At 38.6% G+C, this 23,621-nt stretch overlaps 2 protein-coding genes across 5 annotated transcripts in view; both read right to left on the minus strand.

Moving 5' to 3' along the window:
* Positions 1 to 378, minus strand: part of MEMO1 (mediator of cell motility 1) — a 140,215-nt gene extending 139,837 nt beyond the window's left edge. The window contains exon 1 of one of the 2 annotated variants that reach the window (XM_040496446.1): positions 69 to 378. In XM_040496446.1, coding sequence (XP_040352380.1) covers positions 69 to 129 — 61 coding nt within the window. In that variant the 5' untranslated portion in view covers positions 130 to 378. The remainder of the gene's footprint in view (positions 1 to 68) is intronic. The other variant, XM_040496444.1, reaches the window with a different exon arrangement.
* A 7,671-nt stretch (positions 379 to 8,049) lies between these two features.
* On the minus strand, positions 8,050 to 19,398 carry DPY30 (dpy-30 histone methyltransferase complex regulatory subunit). 3 transcript variants are annotated; one of them, XM_040496449.1, is made up of 6 exons: positions 19,381 to 19,398; positions 17,175 to 17,274; positions 16,998 to 17,069; positions 16,865 to 16,912; positions 10,607 to 10,749; positions 8,050 to 8,393 (listed from the first exon to the last, which is right to left on the minus strand). In XM_040496449.1, exons 3-6 carry the CDS (start codon positions 17,031 to 17,033, stop codon positions 8,321 to 8,323), a joined length of 300 nt encoding a protein of 99 aa, XP_040352383.1. In that variant the 5' UTR covers positions 17,034 to 17,069; positions 17,175 to 17,274; positions 19,381 to 19,398; the 3' UTR covers positions 8,050 to 8,320. The 3 variants fall into 3 exon arrangements, with proteins under 3 accessions (XP_040352383.1, XP_040352382.1, XP_040352381.1); XM_040496448.1 differs by lacking the exons at positions 17,175 to 17,274; positions 19,381 to 19,398 and adding an exon at positions 17,314 to 17,422; XM_040496447.1 differs by lacking the exon at positions 19,381 to 19,398 and having other exon boundaries at positions 17,175 to 17,380.
* Between the last annotated feature and the right edge of the window lie 4,223 nt (positions 19,399 to 23,621).

Genomic DNA, 23,621 nt, shown 5'->3' on the forward strand with positions numbered 1-23,621 from the left:
CGGGCGGCCGCGGGCGCGGGGCCAGGCGGCGGCGGCGGGCTGACGGGCCGGCCGGCCTGGGGCCCTACCTGAGGCTGTGTACCAGCTCCCGGCGTGACTGGCTTCCCGGCAGACCACTCGGTTGGACATCTTGGTGCCTGTGCCGCCTATGGTGCACGAGGATGAATGAGGAGGCGGCGGCGGCGGCGGCAGGAGCGGCTCCGCGAGGGGACGAGACACCGCGGGCCCAGCCCAGGAGGAGGCGGCGGCGGGGAGGGGATCGGCCCGGCCCAGGAGGAGGAGGAAGAGGAGGAGGCGGCGGCCCAGGAGGAGGAGATGGCAGCCGGGGCGGTGGCGGAGGCAGCAACAATCACCACAAACTCCGGCGACCGCCGGAAGATGGGGCCCGCGGCGGCTTCAGCGAAGCCCGGAACGCCCTGGCCCCGGCCCCCGGCCTCGCCGCTGCTCCCCAGCCGCGGCCGGTTCCGCCGAGCCGCCCCCACGGCCCCCTCCCCTCCCAGCTGGCCTCCCCGAGCCACCGCCGGTGACCCCACCCCCGTGACTCCGCGCCCGCCCCCTCCCCCCACCCCCCGCGGGACTCCCCGCACCCACCCCCACCCCCGGCAGGGCCCTCCTGCCCGCCCGGCCGCCGGCCCGCGGGCCCCGCCCCGCCCCGCTCCTCCTCCAGCCGCGCGGCGAGGTTAACGGCGGAAACCGGACAGGCCGGCCGGCATCTGGGGTCGGGCGGCCCCGCGAGGAGGCAGCGGCGGCTGCAGCTCCGCGCACACAAAAGCCCAGGGCCGGGGCCTGAACCGGGGAAGGCAGACCCAGAGAGGAGCCAACGCTTCCTTACTCGCCACTCTAACGGGTCCTGCCCACTGAGCATGCCCAGCAGCCGCTGCCAGGCCCGCCGAGGAATCTCAATGTGCACGCTCCGCTCTCCGGGGTTTAGCGGCAGCAGAGGCTTGGGGGGGGGGGGGGGGGAAGGGTGCGGGGAGCAGGACGCAGCCGCAGGGCAAGCCCCCTCCCCCAGCCAACTTCCTTAAATGTAGAGCTCCGAGGGCACGCCGATGCGGTTTTCCACGAGGACAGTCCAGTTTGCCCTTCCCCCCCCACCCCCATCATGCACACGAATTTTTAGTGAATTCACACCCCCAAGGTTTCACTCCCAGGGATGCGAGCTCGTGGCCACGTTGGGAAGTTCATTTGTAGAAACAGGCACATGGTGGTGTGCCTGTGGTCCCGCAAATTCTAGTTTTTGCTTCACTGGGCCACCCTGACCACCTAATCCTGGCTTTTGAGTACTATAAACGTTATCTCGTTTCATTTTATATGGATGGAGGTGCCTGTCTTAACTCCCTAATTGAGATTCAAGTGTGATATACCTAGCATCAGTTATTCTCTATGAAAAGAGAATAATTTATTCAAGGAGTGTCCCTAGAATTACAAGAGTTAATAAACGTAAAGAGCCTGACATAGGATGCATACATTTCCTCCTCTTATAAATCCAACTTTTCCACAGAAGTGCCAGGAACAAAGAATTCCTTTAAAATTATAGAGGAATCACAGTAAAGTAGGGTATCTTGGACCTCTGAGGAAGTGTTAAATTACTGTCCTGTTCCCATCCCTCCTCCCACCTTTTCAGCTTTAAGGCCCAAGGATCTTGTGTGAGATCCCAGGCCTAAAAACCTGGTCAAATACTGGACCATTTCTGACTTTCACACCTTTTCTACACAGTTATTAGACAAAAAAAAAAAAAAAATCTTTTTATTTTAGACTGACCTGTATTTCTTTACTCAATTTTTAACCCTCTCACTTTACCACTAACCTGCCCAAATATAAACATATTTTACAGCCAAAAGAAAAAAAAAAATGTGCCAAGTAGTCAATTTAAAGATAACAAAAAGGCGGGCTGGAGCTCTAATTCCATGGTACTCTTCTTGGAATACCAAAACTCAGTGGCAAATGATGAGATGGTAAATCGGTAAACTTTTCATCATAAATTTCAAGAAAACTGTTGATACAGTTAATATGGCATTGATAAGCAGTGGTAGTTCCTCAAGTTAATGACTCCTAATTGTGTTTCTATGGCCCCAAAAAAGACAGGGAAGGGACATTGGATACAATGAACTAAGAAAGCTTCATATTTCAGGCTGGTCAAATTAGAAAATCAGATTTGAGTCCTGGCTGTCACTAATCAGCTATGTGATCATGGGCATCTAGTGATTTAACCTTTTCAAGCCTCAGTTTTCTTATCGGTCAACATGCAAAAAATACCTAACTCACAGGCTTGCTGTGAGATTAAGTGAAAATAATCTGAAAACAATTTATAAGCTGTTCTTGGTTTATTCTTATCATTATCCTCTAATCCTAGCAACAACTCTAGGTCTCGTTCCAAACTAGTAATTTAATTTAAATTTAAGCTTCCTCCCTATGGAAATGCTCTGTTGAAGGCTTCTTTCCCCCAAAGGAGTTTTCTTCCTGGTCAAACTCAGCAAAGACCACAATGCCAACAGAAGTGAAAGGTTAAAAGATCTACTATTATCTCTAGAATGCTCTAAAAATATCCCATCATTATTCCTCCTGTCCATCTTTTATTCAAGAACAGAGTCTTGAAAGAAATATGTTGAAACTATTCACTTACCTCCCCTTAAATTAATGGAGATCCATACAATGCAAAATATTCATTTCATATCCTAGGAGAAGCCTGTGTGGCAATACTGTGCAATTCCTGTGTTATATCCTGTATTATATACAATTTCCATTATATCCACCAGGGGTTTGGATTTGACACTCCATAAACATCAGTCACAGCAAAGGGCAAGGAAGAATTCCTCACTAATACAGTCCTTATGAAGCAGAGACTTTAATAAATAAGGCACCACTAGTCCCAGAACCCAACATTCATAGCCCAACATGTTTTCTGAAACAGCATGTCATATATTCACTGCATCAGTCTGTACTAGCAAACAACTAACACAACCACAATACCCATCAATATGAGTCTTGTTAAAGTAGGCTATATCCACACATATGCACCCGTTAAAAAGAATAGGTGGCACTATATACTGGTATGGAAAGCTTTAAAAAAATTTTTTTAAAGCAAACTGGAAAACAATGTTTAAAGTATGCTATGATTAATGTAAAAATGAATACTTGTAAGTATTCTCATACACTTGCATGTATACAGATTACCTCCAGAAGGAAACACAATAATTTGTAAAGGTACTTGTTTAGGTGGCCAAAGCATAAGGATGGACAAAAGATTAAACTTGTGCCATCTACATATATACCTACATACACACACACACACACGCGCACACACACACACACACACACACACACACACACACACACACTACTTACATCTTTAGACTTCATGTTTGGAATCTACATGACAATATTAAATTGACCATTTTTATAATTTATTTATCCATGGTTGGCAGCTTGAGGAGCAGCCTACTACTTACTAAAACCCCCATATCTGAAAAATATTCTAGAATAAAACTACAGAGTTTTGGACAAATCAACATTGAGAGAAGACTTTAACATAAAGATGCTCCTTTGATTTCAATTAAAACTGGTACTCTTAAGGGGCACCTGGGTGGCTCAGTTGGTTGAGAGTCTTACTCTTGATTTCAGCTCAGGTCATGATCTCATGGTTCATGGGTTCAAGCCCCACATGGGACTCTGTGCTGACAGCAGGAAGCCTGCTTGGGATTCTGTCTCCCTCCCTCTCTGCCCCTTCCCCACTCATGCTTGTTCTCGCTCTCAAAAATAAATAAAAATAAATTTTTAAAAATGGTACTCTAAGAAAGACAAATACCATTATGATTTCACTTATAGGCAGAATCTAAAAAACAAAACAAATGAATAAACAAAAAACCAGAAACAGACACATAAATACAGAGAACAAACTGATGGTTGCCAGAGGGGAGAGGGTTGGGGGAATGAGCAAAAACTGGTAGAGTGGGAGGTGCAGGCTTCCAGTGATGGAATAAGTCACAGGGTGGAAAGGAACAACACAGGGAATATATATAGCCAATGATACTGTAATAGTGTTGTGTGGTGAAAGAAAGTAGCTATACTGTGAGCACAGCAAAACTTAGAGTTGCGAATCACTATGTTGTAAACCTGAAACTAATGTAACATTGTGTGTCAACTATACTTCAGTTAAAAAAAAAAATTTAACTAGTACTCTAATTGTCAGTCAACTTTGCCCTTCCATTAGAAGTCAAATTTTATAAGTAATATCTATTAAACACTTAACTATGTACCTGACACTAAGCTAACTACAGATTTAGTGATTCCTATTGAGATGAAAATTTGTTCACTTCTAATGTTTCGGAAAAAATTTTTCAAAACTTTTGTCAAATGTATTGTTAATATTATTTAGAATTCCCAGAAATGAAACAACTGAGTCAAAAGATTTAGGGTTTTTTGTTTTGTGTTTTTTTTTTTTTAAGTCTGACAAGAGGGTTCTTTTGAAAGAAAATTCATGTTCATTACTTCCTGGCCCTTTTATCTCTGGTGACCTATTTTCCACTATTATATTACTTTCCTAATTTAAATTTAGAGATTTTTAAACAAATAGATTCTCAGTGATAGCCATTTACAGCTTTCATCTTCGTCCTTCATTTCTACAGGTTGATGACAGGTATCGGGCATCCAATTTGTTAATGCCTTTTTGGAATCCAGTCCAGAAAAATATCTGGCTACAATATTTTATGCTATCCCTACAACCATTCTATCAGGAAGCAGGAAGTTATCAATCCTAAAATCTCACTATACCTTCTCCTAAATGAGATTTAAGCAAAGGTTCAATATTCTTTCTATAGGATTGTCAGAATTAAGTAGACAATATCATTCTATCCAAGCCATTTTTCTTTTTTTTTTTTCGATTCAAGGTCTCCATTTCTTCTATGAATCTATGCCTAATTTGCTCTCCTCATCTTCCCACTAAGCTATCTACCAACATAATTCACAAATTCTCTGTAACACGTAGCACTTCTTACTCTATTTCTATAGTTGTTTACTAAACAATAACCTACCCAAATAAGTGTTCAAAGGGTAGGAATGGCTTCTATAATGTAGTTGCCAGCTACACATAAAATACCTCATCAAAGTGTAGTAGAAACTTTCTTAACTGGTTTCTACTTCACTAACTTACTGGAGTAAGTGATGCTCTCCATTCCCATAGTCAAATATAAGTTGAACTCTTGAAGGTTATAGACTACACTCTTTAGGAAAGTCTCACATTATTACAATCTCCTCCCAGGTTTATGTACATAACTTACAAGAGTCCATTGTGTTCTCCAGTTGACTTATACCAGTTGTACTAGGTACAACCACTACACAATTTAATCAAATATTACATAAACTAATGAAATGCAAACACATAATGCAAAAGAGCTACAAAAATTAGGTGGAATACTCTGGAAAGACTAAGTAAAAACTGCCAAATTAGAGGCAGATAAGATGACTGAAGCCTGGAGAAAAAAAATCATTAAAAAATTATAGGATTCTACAAATTACTTCTTAAATGTCTAAAATAATCCTCTACTTTCAGAAAAAACCTAAAACTGGAATTTTCAGACCATACATTACACAAGTGGTTTGAGGAAGAAAAACGAAACAGAATTCTAAGCAGAGAACCCACACCCAAGAAAAGATTGAAAAAAATATATTATCAGGTTAAAAAGATTTATATTTTTTTTAAGTTTAAAAAAAATTGTTCAGTGTCATTGAGGCTTCCCTACCATGACTCGCTTTTCCGTCTACCAACTAGATAAAAGGCCTCCTACTGTACACACACAAGGGCAAACTGATTTTCCCCCAAAGAAAAATTGTAAGCACCCCTGAGAACATTAAAGCAGAGGGTAACATAGCATTAAGGGAAGGTAATATAGCATTAATCTGGGTTTGAATCCCTGCCCCAAACTTATTTCCCCTTGAGCAAGTTAAAAAAATCTCACTCTTCTCATCTAAAAGTGAGTTATTAAAATTAAATCTACCTCACAGGGTTTGAAGATTATATCACAATTCATGTATTTAGCATGGGTGCCTGGTACATAATAAGCATTCAGTAAGAAGCATGTGTACTACCAGCACAAAATATGCCTATTCTCAGCTGTAACTTTTTAAAGGATCAATTTCAAGATTGAGTAATTTAAACCCCATCTCAAAGAGAATTCAGTAGAACACCAGAAATAATGTAGCACTAGGCAGAGTACTGCATTACTTCAAAGTGGTCATTAACCAGAGGTGTATATCAGAATGGCTTAAAGAGCTTTTGTCAAAGTCAGAAGCCCAGGCTTGATCACAATTGAATCGGGCTCTCCAGGACTATTTATATATGAAACAAATATGAAAAGTTCCCTAAGTGGCTCTGATGGGAGTCACAGGTGAAGAACTGCTGTCAAGATGATAAAATTATTGGTGCTTTAATAAAAATTACCCAGTTACTACTTAATCAAATGTTAAAAAGTCACTAAAAAGACTCAGGCAGATTAATGTAGGAGCTAGCCAAATAACCAAAATGAATCGGATAGAATTAATATTTGTGGAAACTATAAGCAAGAGATCCCAATCTTTACAGGTTTTTCCTATTCAAATATATAGATATGCAATTTTAAATCAAAACCATGTCACCTCCCCACAAGTGTCACCCCTATTGAAATAAGCTTTTGCTGCATTAAAGTGAACTATAAGACAGGAGTGCCAGGGTGGCTCAGTCGGTTAAGCATCTAACTTTGACTCAGGTCATGATTTTGCAGTCTGTGAATTTGAGCCCCACATTGGGCTCTGTGCTCAGAGCCTGGAGCCTGCTTTGAATTCTGTTTCCCTCTCTCTGCCCCTCCCCCACTCACATTCTGTCTCTCTCTCAAAAATAAACATTTTAAAAAATAAAAAAAATTTAAAAAGTGAACTTTAAGACATACGTCATTAGCATTAAATTCCTAACTTGGCCCTCACATGATTAGTTTTAATACACTTCCAAAGCAAGCTTTTTCTTTCTTTTTTTTTTTTTTTAAATAATATGCCCAATGTGGGGCTCAAACTCATGACCCTGAGATTAAGAGTTGCATGCTCTACCAACTGATCCAGCCATGTGTCCCTAAACCAGGGCTTCCCAACCTTAGCACTGGTTGATATTTTGAGCTGGATAATTCTTGGGGACAGGTGGGGCACACAGGTTGTCCTATGTATTATAAGATATTTAGCAGCATTTCTGGCCTTTATCCACCAGATGCCAGTAAAACTCCGTATTACTTCAGTTGTGATAACCAAATTGTTTCTATACATTAGCAAATGTCCTCTGGGGTGAGAGAGCAAAGTCACTCCCCACTGAGAATCACTTCCCCTAATGAATATTTCTCCTGCCTGGCTTTCTTCAATTTTTTTTTTTCCTGAGCTAATGAGTTATTTAATTTCTTCATATAGGACAAAGTGAGCAGACCCCCAGAAAAGACTGGCTGGTGTTTTCTATTGCAAAAAGCAGCAATGATGTTAACTTGCACAAGTACTTCTCACTTAGCTATCAACAACACATTGGCAGGACTGGGTTTGAATGCCATTCAAGCACTTACCAGCAGTGTGGTCTTGAGCAAGTCACTTAACCTCTCCAAAGGTTTCATCTGCAAAATGGGAATAACAATATCTACTTTGTAGAGTTGCTAATGTTAAAGATAATTTAAGTAAAATAGTACTTATGCCTGACACAAAGAATTGCAACAAACGACAGCTGTTATTGTATTACCATAAAGGTTTAGAGCAATGAAGGATATTGTACACCCTCCACAATGCCTCTATCAGTACTCCAACTTCATTGTGCATTAGAATCACCTGTGATGTTAAAAACTGAAGATGCCCAGATCCCACCCTCCAGGAGGTCCAGGGACAACAAAGAGAAAAACTGGCTGAGATTGTTATGTGAAACTTGACTCTGTTGTATTTTCATACTGTTGTAAAATTTTGCAGCATTCTAAGACCCAAGAAAGAAGCAATTCATGAAAATAACTGAACCATATAAAATATTTGTCATAGAGAACAAAAACTACTTTCAAATAATGACGTTTTAACAGTTTATTTTGAAGGTCATTTTAAAAACAAAGTTAAAGACAATCTGAGAAAAAAATTGCACAGAATACACTCATTAAATTAAGTACTGTGATTAAATCAAAATAAGGGAAATGTTTTCTTCTGCAATTCCGGAAATAAGTTCTGTTGTCCTGAAGGTTCTTATACTTCCAAAAGGGGGGGAAATCTTGGCAATTAAAGCTGCCTCTTAATCATGTAAATCTACAGTAGAAACAAAATTTTTTCTGTTCTTCCCAATAAGTCAGTTTCGATCTTCAAACTGTGCCTTGTTTTTTAAAAGATATGATGCTAGAAATTCAATGGGATTTGGTGGTCTGGAAGGGAAAAGAAATCCAAAATTTAGAAATTTATATTCTAGGTGTATTAATTTAAATGTATTATTCCATTGACAAAAACACATCTTTTTAAATTTAATTTTCATTTTACACTCAAAGGCCATTTGTAGTAAATATGGTAAGTGAAACAGACAAGCAAGTTAGTCAACAATATGGTTTAAAGAGGCTGAGATTTTTGTATGACTTAAATCTGGTTATAAACTCAATTCTAAAACACAAAGTTTCAAAAATGTAATGTTTGACAGTGGGATGACGATTACGCAGGATATTGAAATAAGGACTTAAAGGGGTCACCAGGGAGAACTCTGGGGTGCTGACAGTACTCAGTTTCTTGATCTGACTGCAAGTTTTGTGGGTATGTTTGGACTCTGAAAATTCATCGAAGTGTACACCTATGACATGCACAATTTTCTCCACAAGTATCATCCTTCAATAAGAGTACAAAACCAATATAGGAAAATGGCTGTAGCATCACTGAGACGAGTGGATGAACTCCCAAAAAACAAATCAAAGGGATCAACATTCATTTGGACATGTAAGTTCTATTATATTTTAAGTCACCTGTATTTTACTTCAAATATTTAAATCAATAATAATTCTAATACTGCTACCCTACAGCACACCTGAGAAGTTAAAACATATTTTTTAGAATTAAGAGGTGGGAGAATGGGGAACTGGAGAAAGGTGGTCAAAAGGCACACACTTCCAGTTACAAGATGAATAAGCACCAGGGGTGTGATATCTGACACGATGACCTCGGCTAACACTGCTGTGTGAGAGACAGCAAAGTTGTTGAGAGTAGAATCTTAGAGTTCTCATCACAAGGAGAATTTCTTTTCATTTGTTTTTTTCCTTTTTATTGCATCTATGTGAGATGAAGGATGTTAACTAAATGCACTGTGGTAATCATATCACAATATATGTAAATCAAACCACCGTGGTATATACCTTTAGGCTTATACAGCGATATATGCCAATTATTTCTCAATAAAACTAGGAAAAAATGTTAACAGAAGATGTCATTTCCTATTTATCACTTTTCCATAGATTATGCTTGCTGAAAAAAGAAGACGAAAGATGAAAAACTGGGGGAATCAGGTATTTAAAATCCTACTATGAAAAGGCGTATTTAGAATTCATTTACAGTGATCTCAAAACATTCCTTTACCATTTTAAATAGCCTTTTGAACTGCCTAGACATAAGCAACATTTTTCACATAATATTTATGGTTAATTTCATGAACAATTTTGCCAGAATTCCTTCCTTAAAAATGGTTTTTAATACTAGCATGTTACTTAAAAACTTCTTCAAATTTTTCCTTCTAGCATTTAAAGTAATACTTATCATTTCTAATACATTGGATTTCTGTAAAGAACAAGAAAATATAAAAGGTGCCCATATTTGAATTGACAGAATTAGAGCCGAGACATAACTTGCAGTCATAAATAAATCCTCTTTTATACGTATAACTAATTTATAAAAACATTTTCCCTATTGGATTTGCTTATACAAAAAGAATTTAGGTAGAATTACTAGGAAAAAACATGTACAGAAAAAACTGGAATGTTGCTAGTAAATATAAATCAAAATACCTTGAGAAGAAAAGTTAACAGTCACGCTGTTAAGACTATGATAATGGAAGAAACTTAAGGATAAGTTTTTGGATGGAAAAATGGTATTATGCGTCAAACACTATAAAAAGAGTCATGTTCCTCAAACTTGCAAATCAACTCTTGGAAATTTATCATAAGAAAGTAATGAAACAAAAGCAAAAGAGGCATGAAAACATATAACACAGGTCGCCTGCTAACCTATAGTAACAAAGGAAATTGGACCTAAGAGCTCAACAATAAGAAAATGGCTAACTGCAATATTGTTATAATTTAAATTATAATCACAAAGCCTATGCAGAGATATGGAAAAAGTTTTAGTTTATAATATTAAGTAAAAAGGAGATAAAATTACATGTATACAATTGCAAATCTTTACAAATATGCATATGATCTAAGATCAGTAAAGATAAATGAAAGTGTCTTAAATGATGATATTAGGGCTGACTTATATTTTATTTTATTAACTCTTTATATTGCAAGAAATAATTAAACATAACTAATGATAACTAATGAGACTTCACTTAGGGAAGCCTTTATTTTGCTTTCTCCAGGAACTCCATTTGCAGACACTATCTTACCTTTCTTTTGCAAGCACAGCCAGTCCCTGTAATAATATAGGCACAACTGTCTGATCCAGGTAGGCACGAGTTGGCAAAGACTGAAGATCCACTTTCTGTTTTGATGACTTTTCTGCATTAATCTTCTCATTGTCTACTATCCTCTAGTGGATTCAAAAAACATGCATGTATATTACAAATAACTAGATTGAGTGCTAAACAAAAAATAATGGAAATATGACATGAGTAGAAAAGGCAAATCAATGACCAGAGAGTTGGTATGGTAGGGCAAATCTCTCTGCCAAAATAAAATCAGACCCATCTCTAAATTTCATTTAAGCCTTTCTTCTCTGAAGGCACCATAGTATCTATTCTTTTAATGTCTTATCTCTAGATTCTCCTCTTTCTCTCTCTCCTTCTGCCTGTTTAGGAATAAATACAAGTGCTTTTTCTTTCTTTCATAAGAATACTTTCCTACAGTATGCTTCAAAAAATATGGACATGACACTAAGTAGCACTGAATCACAGTGAGAAAGCTAGTCCTGTTTCAATTCTTTCATCACAGGCAGTTATCAAGGATAAGTCTCACTTCCTAGTAATAGGTGTGTAACACTTTAGCAACACTTGCTAAACTCTTAACAGAGAGAGCAGGCTTCAGGCTCAGAGCTTTCCAATAGCAATAGAATATAGCTAAAACTTACCCCCACCATTTCACGTTCACTATTTTCTTGTTTATGGTTATCCTCTATCAAATGAGAATGTTTTTCCATTGGTTTCTTTTTTAAAGAAATACATTCATGATTTTTAAAAGTGAACAGAATTAAGAAAAAATATTAAGTAAATGATAGTCAAAAAATGAGGATCATATGGAAAAGATCATTAATATGATATTTAAATGATGTTTAAGTAACGACTTATACTATTACTCCTAGAAACCCCCAAATTTAGGTCTTTCACATAGATTCATCTGACATCTTTACTGAAAAACTTTGCATTCTTTTATAAATCGACCATTTTAGAAATTTAGAAATAATTGGCTATCTACAAGACAAACCACTATTAAGAACACTTTCGTTTAAATAAACTTTTGGGGCACATGGAGGACTTAGTTACTGGAGCATGCAACTCTTAATCTCAGGGTTGTGGGTTCAAGCCCCACGTTGGGGGTATAAATTACTTAAAATCTTTTTTAAAAAATGAAATTTTGGGGCACCTGGGTGGCTCAGTCGGTTGAGCATCCGACTTCGGCTCAGGTCATGATCTCACAGTCTGTGGGTTCAAGCCCCACGTCGGGCTCTGTGCTGACAGCTCAGAGCCTGGAGCCTGCTTGTGATCCTGTGTCTTCCTCCCTCTCTGCCCCTCCCCCACTCTCACTTTGTCTCACTCTGTCTCTCAAAAATAAATAAATGTAAAAAAATTTTTTAAAAAATGAACTTATGCTTCAATCATACTCAAACTGGATATAAATGAGTCAATGACAACAAAGAAACATTTTCTAGACTTAGCTTTTTTAGACAATTTTATTTTGTAAAAAGTGGTAAAAAACAAAAAAACTTTAATCATATACCTACAATATATATGTACCATGATTTCCAAAGACACTTCCCACAACTATGTCAGGCAACTACTCTAATCAGGCTCATGATTTTTCCATCTTATTTTGAGACTTAGTAAGATGATAATATTCTGTACTTAATTAATGTATAAAATATCTATTTACTTGCTCATGGATTAAGAAACTTACTGTTCCTCAGTAAATTTCAACAGATAATGCCCATATACGACAAAAACTAGTCAGTTACATGACATTCCAATACCTTCAATAAGGAGGCAATTAATTGCTTCAATTAAGCAATACCTGATTAACTCCTATATATCTTATAATAAAACCCCTTGACCAAATCCTCTCATCTTTCATTCAAATATTTAATGACTATGCACTAGGGGCGCCTGGGTGGCGCAGTCGGTTAAGCGTCCGACTTCAACTCAGGTCATGATCTCACAGTCTGTGAGTTCGAACCCCGCGTCGGGCTCTGGGCTGATGGCTCGGAGCCTGGAGCCTGTTTCCGATTCTGTGTCTCCCTCTCTCTCTGCCCCTCCCCCCGTTCATGCTCTGTCTCTCTCTGTCCCAAAAATAAATAAACGTTGAAAAAAAAAAAAAAAGAATATGCACTATGTATCAACTGCTAATGCTTAATTTTAGTTAAGCCAAAATCCTGAATTAATCTATTTATATATATATGTATATATATATATATATATACATATATATACACACACACCCACAAATCCACCCCCCTCCAAATAAAGGTATAAGATGTTAACAGTGTAGAACAATGATCACAAAAACAGGGGGGAAAAAAAGGTGACTCCTATGATTGTCGTAGGCTACTGCTTCCTGCTAGAAAACATACAGGATGCAATGCAGAAAGAACCAAAGCAGAGCCCAGCAATCTCCCCAAGCTGAGAAGACAGACTTGAAACTTCAGGGAGATCAAGACAACTAGAATTTACAGGACAGTGTACTGAAGAGTACATGGAAAGGAGAGAAATGTGCAGAAAGACACTAAAGAGACTGCTTTACAGTCTTCAGGTGAGTACTTATCAGTGCATGGATGTAGGGCAACTACCCAAGGCTAAGGGAAAAAAACACCTAGAATAAGCAGGAGACAGAATCCCCGGAGCTCACACAAGACCAGGAATAGTTCATGTTCCTGTGACACAAAACTGGAAAACCACATGATATACGGAGCCTTGGGAGAGATGCAAGAGGAGGATATTAGGCCTCAATTAAAGGTCGGTCTGGTCTCACCTGGAAAAGCTTAAAGCAAACCTCAAAGGGATCAAATTGTTTCTCAGTAACTTAACTGTGTCCTAGACCAAAGCTCAAGAATATTTGAAGGAATACAAAAATAACCAGTACCCAACAAGATAAAATGCATAATGCCCAGCCTCCAGTAAGAAATCACCAGGCAAGCAAAGAAGCAGGAAACTACTACACATAATGAGGAAAACAATTCAGTCCACAGAAAGAGACCCAGAAATGATACAGATGATAGAATAGGCAATGCCATCAACCAGCTATTATAATATATTCCACATCTCCAAGAAGGGAAAGGAAAACGTAAATAAATTAAGCTAACAGTATTTAAAAATATTTGAAGAAATAATGGCCAAAATTTCTCCAAATTTCATGAAAACTCTAAACCCACAGATCCAAGAAACTCAATGAATCCTAAGCACAAGACGCATAAAAATAATTAAAAAAAAAAAACACACCAAGACATATCACAATCAAATTATTTAAAACCTGTAATAAAATTAAAAACACCAAGAGAAGACACATTAAGTATGGAGAAGAAAAGACAGAAATGATTGCAGATTTCCTGCCAGAAATAATGTTAGCCAAAGACAATAGAACAAATCTATACCCAGCAAAAATATCGCAAGACAAAAAAATAAATTAAAAAAATAAACATAAAGACAAAATAATGCTTTTTTTTTTTTTTCAACGTTTATTTATTTTTGGGACAGAGAGAGACAGAGCATGAACGGGGGAGGGGCAGAGAGAGAGGGAGACACAGAATCGGAAACAGGCTCCAGGCTCCGAGCCATCAGCCCAGAGCCTGAGGCGGGGCTCGAACTCACGGACCGCGAGATCGTGACCTGGCTGAAGTCGGACGCTTAACCGACTGCGCCACCCAGGCGCCCCAAAATAATGCTTTTTTAAAGACACTCAGAAGCTCGAAGACTTCCTTACCAGTAGACCTACACTATAAGAAATGTTAACAGAAGCCCTTAAGGCAGAAGGAAAATGATGCCGGATGGAAATCTCCATCTACACAAAAGAATGAAGAGTCAAGATGGTAAAGATGGTAAATGGTAAATAAGTGAGTAAATGTGAAATATTCCTTTTTCTTATTGTTTAAATCTCTTTAAAGACAACTTTTTAAAGAAAATAAAAATAATGAGGGGCACCTGGGGGCACAGTCTGTTAAGGGAGCAGCAACACTTGATTTTGATTCCAGTCATGATCTCATGGTTCAAGAGTTTGAACCCTGGATCCAGCTCTGCACAGTGAGCCTGCTTGGGTCTTTCTCTCATTCTCTCTCTCTCCCCACCCCCCGCTTGCACTCTCTCTTTCTTTCAAAAACAAATAAATAAACTTTAAAAAATAAAAAAAATAAAAATAATGGGGGCGCCTGGGTGACTCAGTTGAATGACCGACTTTGGCTCAGGTCTTGATCTCATGGTTAGTGAGTTCGGCCCTGCATCGGGCTCTGTGCTGACAGCTTGGAGCCCGGAGCCTGTCTTTGGATTCTGTGTCTCCCTCTTTCTCTGTCCCTCCCCGACATGCACTCTGTCTCTCTCTGCCTCTCAAAAATAGAGAAAACTAATAAAAAAAATTTTTAATAAATTTAAAAAAAATAAAAATAAAAATGAGTTATGGTATTTATAAAATATGTAGAAGGTATATAACAATGGCACAAAGGCCAGTTGAAAGACAATGGGAGAACACTGTCGTTAAGGTTCTTACACTGCACACTAAAAGAAATAATACCACTTGAAGCTAAATTGTTAAGCTAGACTTGCATGCTATAAACCATAAAGCAAGCCCCCAAAAAGAAATTAGGAAACAAAATGGAGTTAGACAGAAAGTAGCAGCAGCTGTAGTGGTTTCCAGACTTTCAGATATCACAAACAACAAATTCAAAATTACACAATTAACGAAGGGACCAACATAGGGAAATGAACTCTATTTTCCAAAGTAAAAACTTACAAATAAATATATTATTTTACTACCACCATTAATTCATAAGAGAATGGGCATTTTTTTAAAACATTTTTTAATGTTCATTTATTTTTGAGAGCGAGAAGGGAGGGGTGGGGAGACAGAGAATCCGAAGCAGGCTCCTGGCTCTGAGCTGTCAGCACAGAGCCCGCCGTGGGGCTCGCACTCAGGAATTGCGTGATAGTGACCTGAGCCACCCAGGCGCCCCAAGAGAATGGGCATTTTTAAATTATAAAAGCAAGAAGACCAATCACCAAACAATGTATCATTATCAAATACTCCCTCCGCTCATTTTTTCCCCACTTTTCCATGGAAATTGGTCTGAGGACTTGAGAGAAACACTTTAGGAAACACTGCTGTACCGTACCACGGCTCTGCCTTCGTACACAAGCACCATCACAGAAAGATTGTGCTGATGCCTTAAAAGAAGTTTCTTAAAGGAAGAGAACACAAACTGGTGTAATTACTTTACACAAGTTTTCTTTTGTGTAAATAGTAGCTGCTACTATTATTACTTTGCTTGGAAATACTCCTGCACTCATTTATCCAAACTTAATCACTGGCAAGGTCTTTCCCTGTTTGTTTTTTTCTCCCCCAATAAAACATACACATCTCCTGGAAGCCTCTATTTTCCTAACCAATCCCACCCAGCCTTGGCTAATTCATTTGCTCTAGCATTTACTCATTCATTTCCAAAATAACTTCTTTTAATTTTTGTTGTTGTTTATTTATTCTTGAGTGAGACAGTGCATGAGCGAGGGAGAGGCAGAGAGAGGGGGAGACACACAATTTGAAGCAGGCTCCAGACTCAGAGCTGTCAGCACAGAGCCCCCACATGGGACTCGAATCCAGAGCGGTGGGATCATGACCTGAACTAAAGTCTGATGCTTAACCCACTGAGCCACCCAGGCACCCGTAACTTCCACTTTTAAACAACCTCCTAGCATTTATATGCAAAAGCTCTGGGAAAGTATATCCACTTGTGTATGTTTTTTGCGTGTACTCTTTGAATTCAGACTTCAATGTGTAAGACAAAAACAATGTCTATTATGTGTGTTACAGCTTCCAAAGGCATCTACTACTGAACGCAAAAAGAACACAATACTTATTCATTCCACCAGCACACTATTCTGCTACAAAGACAATGGGTGTAATTTTAATGCGCAATTTTTCCAAAGAATATCCCAACAGATTCATCAATAGCCACCAAGCAAAAACGATTCTAACAGTCTCCATTGGTGACGCATGTTTGTTTCTTTATATCACTTTCAGAAGTTCAAACTCTTGACTCAAAAGTAATTCGGACTTCTATATACCACGAAGCATTAGTACCACTAATAAAACAAGCTACCCATAACTTGATACTGTTTGGTTCATGCTGAGATAAAAGTTTTCCCTTGTGCAAAGCAACCTGGTAAAAATGGATCCTAAGTTTTCTCCAGCACATAAGAGACGCTCAGAAACGGCAAAAGAACTGGGCGTATTACCTCGACATTGTCTGTAAGACCATACTCAGAGTGAGGGTTTTCTGCAACCTAGAAAACAAAACACAGGTCACTGAGACACGAGCCGCCCCTTCTCGCTGCACACCGCCACCCTGAAGCCAGGGCCTCCTGGTACCTGCGTCTGTCCCTCCAGCATCTGCTCTGGCTCCATGGCGGACCCTGCAAGTCACAATCCCCGGAAACCAGTCTTGGAAAACAAGAAGAACGGCGAGTTACCCGGGAGATTTCAACACGAAGATGCCAGGATGGAGTCCAGCCCAGCCCAGCCCCCGACCCCGCCCCTCACCCCCACCTGGGCGCGGGAGCACCCGGAGCAGTAGAGGAGCAAGGTGGGACAGTCCAAGACAGGGCGCCCGCATCAGGTCCGGAAGCTCCGCGGTAGTCCCAAGAACCTAGAAGAAGTGGGAAAAGGGGGAAAGGGAGCTGATTACCCGCGCCCAAGCCGCTCGTTCTTATGAGCCCTGCACCGCGCCACCAACTCCCAGCACAAACCGCTTCAGCCGTAAGTGACGGATGTCGCACGACTGCCGCGCCTGCGCAGAACTCCCCAGCCGACCTGGGGCGGGGTGGTACCTTGGTCCTGTCCTGGGTTTACGTTGTACTGTGCGGTCCGCAGTGTCCTGGTCAAAGTGTGGCCCAGGAGGTCGCGAGAGACTCGTCCTTCAACTTGCCCACTCAAGGCAAGAGCCAGCCCAGCTGCAGACCCAGTGACCACCGCAACTGGCAGGAGTTCAGCCCCGTCATGCCGCGGTGCTGCCTGAAAGCTTCTGCCGAAGCCCTTCCGCGCGGAAGCAAAATCACCCACCCGCTGGGTGGTTTTTATTAAAAAAAATCAGACCTAAGCTAAGCAGTCTACGAAAGAATGTCAGTGTTTTACTCTAAACAGATGGGGGAAGAAGCAGTGTTTAGGGGTTTCATGGTAAGCTCTGGTCAAGTCCTTAAATCTGTGAATATGCGATGTTAAAGCTATTTTACTCTTGTATCAAAATTAGCAAAAAGCAACCTGCTTTCCAAAGTGTGATACTATTGATACTATTGTATTTGTAAAAAACACAAAGGATAATATGCCTCCTACATACAATTTGTAAATAGCAAACAAGATTGTTTTAATTTCAATAAATTCCATTTATTTTAATGTAAATAAAAGTGATACACTGAAGTTCCTACGTTTGATTCAACAATCCCATTTGTAGCTGCACTTGTAATATGAAAATTTGGAAACTTCATATGGAATATTTGGAGACTAAATATGTCATTTCAACATAAAGGAATGTAAACTATTAAAAGTCATTACTCTAGAAATACAGAAATATTTATGATTATAATATTACATTTTGAAAAAGGTAGAATACAACTTTATTTTGCTACTCTGCAAAAACTGAATTGATAAAGATCTGAAATAAATTTGTTTAGTAACTAGACTTGTGGGTACATTTTTAAAGTTTAATTTTGTAAAGTATACTTGATTAGTATTGTAATTGGTGGTAGTTACCATGTGGTACTTTGAGGATTTTTCATGTAGGACTGATGCAAAGATGTGGATGCATAAGTGTAGGAAATAGAAATTGACAACTACATATATTAAGATTAAATACTTTTCTGGCATGGGAAATAACAGCAAATAAGTCTAGAGAACAGTGGGGAAACTTAATAGTTAATGTGCATTACTATATCAGCATATATCCATACATTTCCCAAAACACAATAGGTGCATAATAAATATTTCCAAATTCCAGAAAGTAACTGAGAGCTGCTAATTTATATTTTCTAAATACCAACAGTTTTAGTAAAATGGGAAGCTAGACTGAGCTCCTTCAAGGCATGGACCTTGTCCTATATAACTTAGTACTTCATAAGGTTCACAGCATATATGGAGTTGATTCATAGTCAAAGCTGAGTATGAATATATATGCTGAAACTACTAAAGACTATATATATCTTTGTATATATGCGTGTGTTTGTGTGCTCTCTCTCTATATATACACACACATATATACATATGTGCTGCTCCTTTTGGTAAATACGCGCGCGCGCGCGCACACACACACACACACACACACACACACAATTAACTATCAGCCAGCTTTCTCTCAATCTAGAAGAGACTTCTAAGTATGGTTTACAAAAAGCTTCACTAAAATTTTTACATTTACAACTTTTTGAAAAATTCAGAGAAAAAGACATAGCCACAGAGAGATGGGAGAAAAACATGACAACTACAGATGATTTAAATGAACTAGCACAAAAGTGATAGGAAGTGTAAAGTTACTTGAAGAGACTGCAGAATGCTGAGTGCTTGTATGAAATTAAAGATTCTAAAGAGGATGGGCCCTGAGAACCATAATTATGACAGAAATTTGCAATAATGTGTACTCTCTAGAGAGGGATAAATGAAAAGAATGAGAAAAACATTGAACTGTTATTTGAACTTGGAGTACTAAACTTGGTTCAGCACTCTCTCATCTGCTTCTGTTATGTCCTTCCATTACAGCGCTTACCTCATTCTGCCTTATATATTGTTTGCAGTCAAACACAATTAGATTCTTTAGTTCTTCAAAGGGAAAAATCTTTTACATTCATCTTTGTATTTGTTTCTTATATTCAATAAGTTTTTTTTCCAAAGAAGTGAATTTATAAGGAAAGCAAGCACTTGCGCCAAAGCACTACTCTAGACTTTGTCTTTCTTGCGGTTTTAGGGAGACAGTAGTTTAGAGATTCTAGAACTAGAATTCTAGAATCTAGAATAATAAAGACAAATTACTGTGCTTGAACCTTTTTATAGACTTGATGCAAATCCCATTTATAAGATATTTACCTATTAGATGATACCTATTTGGAATAATGCAATATGTATAGTAGAGAACCCTTGATTTGGGATTAGATGAATATCAGAACCTGGTTCCTTCACTTGTTTGTCACATGGAAATAAGCAAATACTTGAACTCTTCTGAGCTTCATGTCTTTTCACATGTAGATTAGGATAACAATTCTTCATGTTGAGGATAAAACGAGATAAAACAGAAGAAACTGCATTGTGTGAAGGTACATAAGTGAAACATTCTATTGTATCTACATTTACTACTTCTTTATAAGACTATGTTCTACCTTTTTTGTTGTTTCTAGTCTTTTTTCTTCTGATTTGTGAGAAAGTGCTCAAATAAAGAGCATGATTCAGCACACACTCATACACACACACAAACACAAATGTCTTTGCAGAGGAATACATAGAATTTATTGAATGTAAATAGACCCTCCTGAGAATAGTCTGTGCACAGGGACACCAACCACCTCTGAAGAAGACCTAGAAATGTATATTTCAGATGTGCTTAATAGCTTTCCAAGGAAGTGTCTTTTGGTGGCTAATATTAGAAGACAACTACTCTACCCATAACTCCCTTGTCTCCATTACCAAACCCCATGCCCAAGCACCCTTACCACCATCCTCATCTCAGAAATGTTGATATACCATGGAACATGTCAAATGGGCTGTTAAAAGACATGAATAGAGTGTATTCAGATTTTTATGATACAGCCATGATCTTAGCAATGAGAGTACTAAAAATAAAAAAGCTAAACTTCCTATAATTCCCAGTCCCTAAATTGTCAATTATTTCCATTTCACATAAGCGGTTGGTTATATTTAGATTTTTCCCCAAAATTTCCTAAGAGATTTTCAATTTTTTTAAAGTGTTGATTTTTAGGGGCACCAGGCTAACTCAAATGGAAAGGCATGTGACTCTTAATCTCAGCGTTGTGAGTTCAAGCCCCACATTGGGTGTAGAAATTACTTAAAAACAAAATCTTTTAAAAAAAAGTGTTGATTTTATGTTTTATGTTTTCCTTTTACAATCCAAATAACTTAAATGTATGTTTATAAATAGGTCATGAGTTATTAAGTAATAAGTACAATATATAAGTATATGTTTTAATTTTAAGACACCCAGAGCCATTCCATATTAATACATGTTGAAATCATTTCTCTCTTTCCCTTTCCTTTTTTTTTTTTACGTTCTACACCCAACATGAGGCTAGAACTCACCATTCCAAGATCAAGAGTTGCATGCTCTGACCAAGCTAACCAGACGCCCCAAACCTTTTCTTTTCTTAAAGACAAACTTGGTCAGTAAAATAGAAATTGGTAGTTATGCCACCTAATTTACTACACAATAATACCAGATTATTGTGTAAAGTGTTTCTCTATAGTATCATTATCAGAATGCATTACTGATGTATTCATGTATAAGAGAATGCAGAAAAAAATTGAATTAGAAGTCCAACTAGGGTGAAAAAAAAAAAACATCCAACTGGATTCAGGCACCCTGTGAAATGATTTACATATTCTACCACATAATATTCTAATCCCTTATAAAGTAAATACAATTATCCCCATAAAAAAATAAAATTGATTCAGAAAATGTCATATAAAGTTACATAACTTACATGGCTAGTTGAAATTTTAACCCAGATCTACCTAATTCCAAAAGTGGTGCTCCTAGCTATGCATAAATAGAGGACAAATGTATTAGTATACTTTGGGATTCCAGTAACAAATCACAACTCCAGTTTGTTAAACAACAAGCAAGACTTTTTGAGTAACAACTGAAAATTCCAGTGGTAATAAGGTGGGTAGCTAACACACTCTATTCATGGCTTGTAAATTTTTTTATGTTTATTTTTTTATTTTTGAGAGAGAGAGTGCAAGCCGGGGAGGGACAGAGAGAGAGGGAGACACAGAATCTGAAGCAGGCTCCAAGCTTCAAGCTGTCAGCACAGAGGCCCACATAGGGCTCGAACTCACAAACCCCACAAGATTATGACCTGAGCCTAAATCGGACTGCTTAACCAGCTGAGCCATCCAGGCACCCTCGTCATAGCTTTTAAGTATTTTGTTTAAGAAATCTCCACTCCCAAGATGGGGCTCTCCTAATGACTCTGAGATCAAGAGTCGCACGCTCCTACAACTGAACCAGCCAGGTGCCTCCAGGCTTAGATTTTATACTGTTTATCTACAAGTTTCTCACCTTCATCTCTTCTATATATCACCTTCATTCTCAGGCTGATTTCTCATGATCAAGATATCGTTGCTACAAGTACTCAGGACAGCTTGCTTTCTTTTTCATATTCAAAGACAGAAAGCATCACTTCTCTTAGGTTTACCCATGTACCAAAAACCTGAACTTTCCTTTAATCTATCCGTCTTGAACCAGTTATTTTGATAATGTGGATGTGATGTGCTAACCTGAATTAATGCCCATTCCTGGTAGTAGTTGATCCCACCAGAATTGTATGAACATGGTACAATGGAAGAGGGTTGGTTCTACAAGAGAAAATCTTAGAATGGGTAGGAAGGGGAAAGAAAGGGATTGGATGCTGGCTAGTCAGTCAAAAAACATTCACTACTGCATATTATGTAAAGAGTTCAATTTCAACATGAGCTTACCATAAAAGGGATAAACTGAAACAGAATTTTCACTATAACACAGCATTTCTCTGTGAAGGACTTTATCCCATATGAATACAAAAATGCACAAATAGAAAGATATTTATTGTACCATAGTTTTTAGCAGGAAAAGATTGGGAGGTTAAATTAAGATATCTCAATACAATGGGCTACTGTGTAACCATTGAAAAGATTGAGACAGATCTACAGATGCTGGCATAAAAAACATTTGTTACACAATTTTATGTGAAAAACAATGTATGTTGTAGGAAAATATATAGTTAAGAATCTGTTTTTGCATGTATATATTTGTGCAAAGCAGAAAGCCTGGTATCTGAGAATTTGAATGATAAACAGTTCCCCACACAAATACAAAACTTTCCCTAAATGATTAGAGTGACTTAAATTGTTTGTGCAAACACTATAGTTTCTTTTAAGCACTAGCTTTCCTTCTAGAAGTCTGGAATTTTGGTACACCTTGGTCAGTGGGTGCCTAGTAAAACCCAAGCGCTGAGTTTCCGATGACTGTCATGGTGGACAATATTGTTGTCAGAACTCATTGCTGGAGGAATTAAGTGTGTCTCGTGTGACTCTACTGAGAGAAGACTCTTGGAAGCTGACACCTAGTTTTCTCCAGACTTTGCCCCACCTGCCTTTGTCCCTTTGCTGATTTTGCTGTGCATCCTTATGCTTTAATAAATCATAGCTGTAGGGGCACTTGGGTGGCTCAGTTGGTTAAGGGTCTGACTTCAGCTCAGGTCATGATCTCGCAGTTCATGGGTTTGAGACCCACATTGGGCTCTGTGCTGACAGCTCAGGGTCTGGGGTATGCTTTGGATTCTGTGTCTCCCTCTTTCTCTGCTCCTTCCCAGCTCACACCCTGTCTCTCTCTCTTGCTCTCTCTCTCTCAAAAATAAATAAACATTAAAAAACTTCTAAAAGTAAATCATAGCTGTAAGTATGACTAAATTCTGAGTTCTATGAGTCCTTCTAACAAATCAGGAGGTGATATTGGGGATCTCAAACTCTCAGGGAATTTAAGATAAATATAAATTGCAGTGCCTGCCCTCATAAATTTGTATTCTAGTTAATTTGTATTAGATATATATACATATACATGATACATTTAGATGACAGTATAAGATAATAGCTGACTAAAGGTTAAGATAAATGATATAGAAAATGAATTCTGAAGAAGCTCAGATGAGGTTGAGATATATGTCTTTGGAGCAGTATTAACAAAGAATCGGTGTTTAAGCAAAGCTGGGAAGAGCAGGAAGACAGAATACAAACTGAAAC

The sequence above is a fragment of the Herpailurus yagouaroundi genome, unplaced genomic scaffold (assembly GCF_014898765.1).
Source record: "Herpailurus yagouaroundi ecotype Mexico unplaced genomic scaffold, PumYag 188, whole genome shotgun sequence".
Taxonomy (NCBI): Eukaryota; Metazoa; Chordata; class Mammalia; order Carnivora; family Felidae; genus Herpailurus; species Herpailurus yagouaroundi.